The sequence below is a fragment of the Belonocnema kinseyi genome, chromosome 10 (assembly GCF_010883055.1).
Source record: "Belonocnema kinseyi isolate 2016_QV_RU_SX_M_011 chromosome 10, B_treatae_v1, whole genome shotgun sequence".
Taxonomy (NCBI): domain Eukaryota; kingdom Metazoa; phylum Arthropoda; class Insecta; order Hymenoptera; family Cynipidae; genus Belonocnema; species Belonocnema kinseyi.
In genome coordinates, this window is record NC_046666.1 from 99846101 (window position 1) to 99853772 (window position 7672).

The following is a 7672-nucleotide window of genomic DNA, read 5'->3' on the forward strand; positions in this document are numbered from 1 at the left end:
AATAGAGTAGTACCGGGACGGCAAGCATGTTCGTTGCAGATACTTTGTTCCTCGCCGACAGATCGGAAGACCAAATCTGTCGGATGAGACGTTTGTATCTGCCCCAGGGCTAGATGCAGTTGCTCTTTGTTTTTAGCATAGATCTTAAGATCGTCTATGTAAAATACATGAGTGACCTTGTACTTTCGATCTGCAGGTTTTTCGCACAAGTACCCCTCGGAATGGCGCAGTGCTAGAGATAGTGGCAATAATGTAAGGCAAAAGAGAAGTGGGCTCATGGTGTCGCCCTGAAAGATACCTCTCTGAAACGTGACCTTGTTAGTTGTCAAACGATTTTTTCCACATGAGATAGTAAATCTGGTTTCCCAAAGCGGCATCAATCTATCTATGCACCCAACTATTTGCGGATGAACCTTTAAGATTTCCAAAAGACAGATGATAAGTCTATGGGATGTAGAATCGAAAGATTTCCGATAATCAATTCAGGCCATCGATAGGTCACGCTTGTAGAATGCTGCATCTTTGCAGACACATCTATCGATGAGCAGGTTCTCCCGACATCCGGCTACGCCTTTCTTTGAGCCCCGTTGTTCATACATTTTTTGCCACACAGGTTCAATTGCCCGAACAATCCTATCATTTAGGATAGCTGTGAATATCTTATAAAGCGTGTTCAGGCAAGTTATTGGCCTGTAGTTCTTTGGGTCAGCTAAGTTGCCTATTTTCGGCAGGAGTATTTTGCGCCCTTCCACCAACCACTCTGGAATCTGCTCTTCGGACTCCAAATATGAGGTGAAAATACGGGCCAAATGCTGATGGGTTGAAGAAAACTTCTTCCACCAGAAGGTTTTGATACAATCTGGTCCCGGTGCGGAATAGTTCTTCCTCCCTCTTAATACTTTTTTCACCTCCTCGGTAGTGAAGGGTGGGCATTCTTTATCAGGTGTTATGAGGGCAACACATAACTCCTTGCAACTATTTATATTTCCTGAGTCTTCGTCCAGTCTATGCTGAATTTCGTAGACTTCTCTCCAAAATATTTCGACCTCCTCTGGTTTGGGTCGGTTTTCGACAGTAACTGGAGTGTCTTGGAAGAGTCGAGATGGGTCAGCGAGAAACTGTTGATTTTCTCTGATCCACCTCTCCCTCCGCTCTAGACTTCTCTTAGCGTCAGATAGTATCCGTATTCTCTCAACAATATGCTGCCTGATGGTCAGCAGCTTTGACTTGTTAAGTGTGAGATAACGGGTCCGGAGTTCGCGCGCGAACTTTCGAACCTTGGCGGTAAAATTCCTGCCAGATGTGATGTAGTCAATCACACATTGAATGCGGGACGCGTACTGTCTTGTCCAGCCTATCTTTATGGCAAGTTGATGCATTCGTCGTTTGGTCTTATGATCAACCGTTGGTTTTGTTTTACTGTTCGCATCGGCCAAAGCTCTCGCTGCATTATACACACAATAATTGATATCCCAGAGGTCGGATTCACCGGGAAAATGTCCACGAAGCTCGTCATCCATTTCAGCCAGATCTTTAAGCTTGAGAGAAACTTTGGTGTTCATGTTTTTCCGTGTCGTAAAGCATCGCTCTTCATGTATTGGATGCCTTCCCGCGGTTGAACTTAGTGTCGCCTCTCTTTCTTTGTTGCCGGCTTGTTCTAGCTGTGATAGAGTAGGCTTTCCGCTTACAGAGCCCCTTTTACGGAGTAGTTCAGCATGGTTTCGCAGACGTTGCTGCGAAAAGTGCGATAGCTCAGGGTGTTTCTCGCACCACAGAGCATGCAGCCGTGCCATGTAACCCCGTTCACGGGCCACACTCGCATCGTAGCAGTTTAGCAAGTCGTGATTCAGTTGCTCCGTCCACCCACAGGTAGCGAGATCCCGCCGATCCATCGCATTGAATCCATTTTCACTGGCTCCCCCAGCTCTAGATTGGTCGGCATTGTTGGCCGACCCATTGTCGGGAGCCCTGCGCGTTCTGTTGTTTTGAACCGCACTTACTACAACTATGTTTGGTGTTGTCATTGTTGTTCCCACGAGAAGCTAGGGAAAAGGGTTCGTCCATCCTTGTAGAGCCCTGCATGCAAGGATAAGGCTGCATACTCTTGAGAGGTCGCCAGGTATCCCAGAGTCACTGTTCTAGACACCTCACCCAGGTGCCATTCAGCTTTCGGCACGGTTTTCACACCTCCGCTTGGGGGTTAATTCCTTCGGGACCACCCCTGGACAATTGTCCGCGACTGCCTGTTTATTTTTGTAATAATATTCAGCAGAAGCCTTTTGTATAGAGACCCTCTATCCGCAACCCGAGGACGCGTTCGGTGGCTTTGTCATAGGTCCTTCGGTTTGATTCTAGAGGAATCAAAACCGAACTGAATGGGGGTTCGTCCGGGATATATATATATATATATATATGTATATATATACCGGGCGACCTCTTAGAGTACGCAGCCTTATCCTTGCATGAGGGGTTCTACAAGGATGGACGAACCCCTTTCCCTAGCTTTTGATGGGAACAACAATGATAGCACCGAACATAGTTGTAGTAAGTGGGATTCAAAACAATAGAATTCGCAGGGCTCCCGACAATGGGACGGTCAACAATGCCGACCACTCTAGAGCTAGGGGAGCTAATGAAAGTAGAGTCAATGCGATGGATCGGCGGAATCTCGGGATTCTTAGGTGGACCGAACGATAAAATCACGACCTGCTAGAGTGCCACGTTGCGAGTATGGCCCCTGAATGAGGTTACATGGTACGACTGTATATACTGTGGTGCTATAAACACCAAAAGCTATAGCACTTTTCGCATCAACGTCTTCGAAACCATGCCGAACTACTCAAATAAGGGGCTATGTAAGCGGAGCGCCTACTTTACAACAGCCAGAACAAGCCGGCAACTAAGGAAGAGAGGCGACACTGAGACCAACCATGAGTATACATCCTTTAGAGGAAGATCAATGCTTTATGACTCGTAAAAACATCAATATGCAGGTTTCTCTCAAGCCTAAAATTCTGGCTGAAATGGATGATGAGCTTCGTGGAAATTTTTCCAAAGAATCCGACCTATGAACTATCAATTGTTGTCTATATAATGCAGCGAAAGCTTTGGTCGATGCGAACCGTAAAACAAAACCAAAGGCTGATCAGAAGACCAAAAGGCGAATGCGTCAACTCGCCATAAAGATAGGCTGGGAAAGAGCGGGGAGAGGTCTAGAGCGTAGAGATAGGTGGGTCAGAGAAAATTATCAATTTCTCTCTGACCTATCTCGACTCTTCAAAGATCCTCCAGTTTATGTCGACCACCCGTCCAAACCAAAGGAGGTCGACGTATTTTGGAGAGAAGTCTACGAAGTACAGCATAGAATGGACGAAGATTCAGAGAACATAAATAGCTTCAAGGAGCTGTGTGTCTCTCATAGCACCTGCAGAAGAATGCTCACCCATCACTAATAAGGAGGTGAAAACTATGCTTTGGAAAACTATATTTACTATCTCATCGGGAAAAAATTGTGTGAACACTAACAAGGTCACCTTTGAGAGAGGTGTCTTTTAGGTCGACATCATGAGCCTACTCCTCTTTTGGGAAAATAGCTTTCAAAATGGCGATGTCGATAAATTGAATAATTTTCAATTGCAGAAAATCGCATAAAGACGAAACATTACAACTTTAAACATACCGCCGGCCTCGTGAGTGGTAACTGCATGAAGAAAAAAAAACAATAAGTGCTTAATCGAGTATTTGTCAACAACGCAAATACTGCCCGCCGTAAAAAAAAAAGTATAAATGTAACTAAAATTTAATAGTCTTTGCCGCCAGCCATAATCCACTAAGTTTACAGAATAATTTCTTTTAAATATAATTGACAATAGTTGTTCCGATTTCGCTCACTTCTTTCGCACTGACTGGTAATCACCGATCACAAGATTTAGCTCTTTGTTGAAAAATTTGCAGCATTTTTTTAAAGACTGTAAATAATCAACAGCCCATCTTCTCCAGTAAATCTATGAAATGTTTTGTACTAATTGCCATCGATTTAAACGATTTTCCGAAGTATATTCCAATGAGGGTTCTGGAATGCTGGTCAAAGGGGCTCCAGTCAGAAATTGTCCAGGTGTAAGATAGGAAAAGGTTTCAGCATCATTTGAAAGAGGGGCAATAGGACGGGAATTGAGGCAAGCTTCTATACGAGTAAGAAGAGTATAAAACTCTTCGTTTGTAAGAGTATGCGCACCTACACTTCTTTTCAGATGGTGTTTAAAACTATTCCAGCCTCCCATAAATCCCCAAAATGATGAGAGGAAGGAGGTATGAAATGCCAAGAAGTACTTTAAATTGCGAACTCATTGTGCAAATTAGTATCAGAAACGAGTTCTAAATGGTCAGCGCGCCTACAACAGCAGACAAAAAGCGCAACGTAAGTTTCGTAACTCTTTCTGCCACGACTGGAAACAAAGCGAACATTAAATGGGCCTGCATAGTCCACACCAGAATGTGTGAATGGACGATGTGGGATTACTCTAAATTCAGGGAAGTCCCCCATAAGTTGTTGAGGCAGAGCCGCCCTCTTACGTGTGCACTCCAGGCAACCGTTGATCAGTTGTTTAACCAAAGAGCAAGCTCCCGAAATCGAGTAACACTGTCTGACCGTATGTAAAGTTAATTGCTGACCACCGTGTAAAGATCGAAGGTGAGCATTCGTGGAGATAAGCTCACTTATGTGGTGACAATGCAAAATAATAGGATGCTCCTCATAAAAACTGATAGGAGTATGCCGCAGTCTTCCACCTAACCTTCAGAAATTGTTGGAATCCAAACATGCATTAAAACATTTTAATATCGAATTTTTTGTAACCACAGTATCTTCTTCGTTCAAAGCTTTTATCTCATTAAAAAGGAATTCGCCTGGACAAATTTAATCCAAAATATAACAGCTTGTTGGATTTCACAATCAAAACATGATGACTCATTAGTGCCCGCTGTACTAAATTTGATTGCGAGGGGCCTGCGAGGCGATATTCAGGCCATTTTGAGAAATGCAAAGCTAACCAAGGTGGGCCTTGCCACCATAAGGAATATCGTAGAAATTTTTCAGGCGTGAGTCCCTGAGTAGCGCAGTCGGCTGGGTTATCTTTAGTAGAAACGTATCGCCATTTCGCGCGAGGTACCAGCTCATGAATTAGGAAAACTCTATTGGCGACAAACACAGGCCAATTGGAAGGATGTTTTTCTAGCCAAGCCAAAACTGTTACGGAATCAGTGTAGCAGTAAACTGGTATTTTATCCAATGGCTCCTTTAAATCTTCACTAAGGATTCTAATGTAAACAGAAGCTGAATAAACTTTTGACGAAGCGTCAGAAAAGCCATGAAGCTCGAATTCAGAGTTTGTCTGTAATTGTCGAGTCCATCTCGGGACTTTAAGTGCTTCTAATTTTTCCAGAGAACTATGATAATTTAACCATTGAATTTCAAGATCATCAGGTAGTCCCAGTCGAGTTTACGCAGCCAAAGTTCCTGTATTAAAATGTTTGCCACTATTATGACTGGAGTTATCCAACCCATAGGATCATAAAACTTAGCTATTAATGAAAGAACAATCCGTTTTGTTGGATTTTCGACTAAAGAAGAAGTCGCTTTAAAACGGAAATATCAGATCTGGTTTTAGGGTTGTAAATTTTCATGAAACTTTGGCCACATGAAAAGTTTGATGAATTTTTGGAAACGGTTCAAAGTTTCAAAATATTATGGCGGAAAAATAAAAAATCATTCAAAGTTACAGTAAATGCATGTAACTTAAATAGAGCTTCCTTCACTAACGTGCTTCATCATGTGCTTATGTGCTTAATACTTTTTACAATTTCTTTGAGGCAAATCACAAGAGACCTAATCCAATAGAGTACTTTAGCATAATTTCATGGTCATGATATGATAGGGGGTTGTCCATATACCACGTGGACTATTTGTTATCACGTTCCCCCTCCCCCTTGCGGACAAACTCGGACTTTGGAACCTCTTTTATTCGGGCTCCTATATCTATGTGGACTTATTTTATGTTTGATGAAAATATGGATATTTTTGTTACTAAAAAGCTAGGAAGCAAAAAGAAAACGTGAATTGTCTGAAAATTCGGTTTTTCTTGAAACCATAAGCTTAATGAGACAAGGCAGGAAGTCCAATAATAAAGTGGTGTCAATTTTTTTAATTTCTCATGTTTAGCTAAAGAAAATAATCCGCAGATTAAGGACAACACGTGTCCCCGTGGACTTTTGCCCCCCTCACCATTGTCCACGTGGTACATGGATGGTCCCTAGGTGAGATTATTAGGATACGTCATTTTGGAAAAAATATTCTAAACGTAAAAGTAAGCTATACACTTATACTAACTAACTCTTTTCAGATGCAGAATCCATTTGCGCAATTTTTTCGGTTAAGGAGAATTCAGGTGCACGAAATAAAATAAAATGTCAAAAATTTGAGATGAGTGTACCCGATCGATCAAATAACTTATAATTAACCCACTGTGTCCCAACCATGCTAATCAAACATTTCAGGGGCTAAAGAATAATTCAAATGTGAAGTTAATAAAAAAATAATTTTTTTATTTATGTTTATTGATTTATTATTTATTATTAAGCTTATTTAGACTAAAATTTTAAACTTTGCTTTTTTCAGAGTGAAAGTGACGTTTATCAGAGAAAGCGGAGAAAGAATAGAAGCAAAAGGAAAAGTTGGTGATACCTTATTGGACATCGTTGTAAATAATGGCATAGATTTGGATGGTTTTGGTAAGTATGCTGTTTTGTGTTCTCTAGTATTTGAATTTTTATAAGCTTTGCTGCCTTAACTCAGAACATAACAAGTCGCATTTGCCAAATAGTCTCGTCGCCAACCCCATTTCCGTCGAATCGACGAGGTCCATTCGTTATTTTTGATTCTTATGTAAAATGATCTCCAGAATCTAAAACTGTGCAGCAAAACTCTGGCAAATGTGCCGTTTTTGAGATATCCGCATTTAATTATATTGTTTATAAACGTTACACTAAACATTTAAAATTGGAAGTTTTTTCACCCTCTTGTTAGACAAGCTCATGAGAAACAATAGTTCTTTCGGCATTTTTTGGCTCCGACGAATATTTATTGCAAAAAATCAATTAAGGTGTAAAATAAGTGACAAATGTTTTTATCAATATCCAAAAAAATGTTTTTCGAATCAAAAAAGGTAACACTCTTTTGAAAGTACAAACTGAAATAAACATTTTTATAATAAACATTGTTCCTCTAAAGTTAATAATTTGAAAGATAACAGAGCTTTTGTTATAAGTCATTTTATTGCGTTCCCTACAGATGGAAATCTCAGAGTATTCTCAGGCGAAACAGTCTGGCTCGTTTGAGGCTATCTGCAGGTTCGATTGGAATGATTTAGTCTCAAAGATTGTATTCGTCACGCACCGGGCGGGCAGAGTTATTTACAGTAGTTGGCCGTCGCCAACCCGACACCCTTTTTAAATTTTTCTTCAAATTATTAACACTTTTTTTTAAATGATGAATTTTGTCATTATACTTATTTAGTCGAAGACCTACAAAGAATGTTGAATAAACTAAATGCAAGCATGAAGAGCATGGGCTTAAAAATTAACGCAAATAAAACAAAAACTATGGTGTTCGAAGGAA

General features: G+C 40.9%; 1 protein-coding gene across 1 annotated transcript in view; it reads left to right on the plus strand.

The window, feature by feature from the left end:
* The first annotated feature begins 4507 nt into the window (after positions 1-4507).
* Positions 4508-7672, plus strand: part of LOC117181288 (adrenodoxin-like protein 2, mitochondrial) — a 29236-nt gene continuing 26071 nt past the window's right edge. The window contains exons 1-3 of the mRNA XM_033373849.1: positions 4508-4649; positions 6434-6443; positions 6674-6786. Of these exons, the coding sequence (XP_033229740.1) occupies positions 4508-4649; positions 6434-6443; positions 6674-6786 (265 nt within the window). The remainder of the gene's footprint in view (positions 4650-6433; positions 6444-6673; positions 6787-7672) is intronic.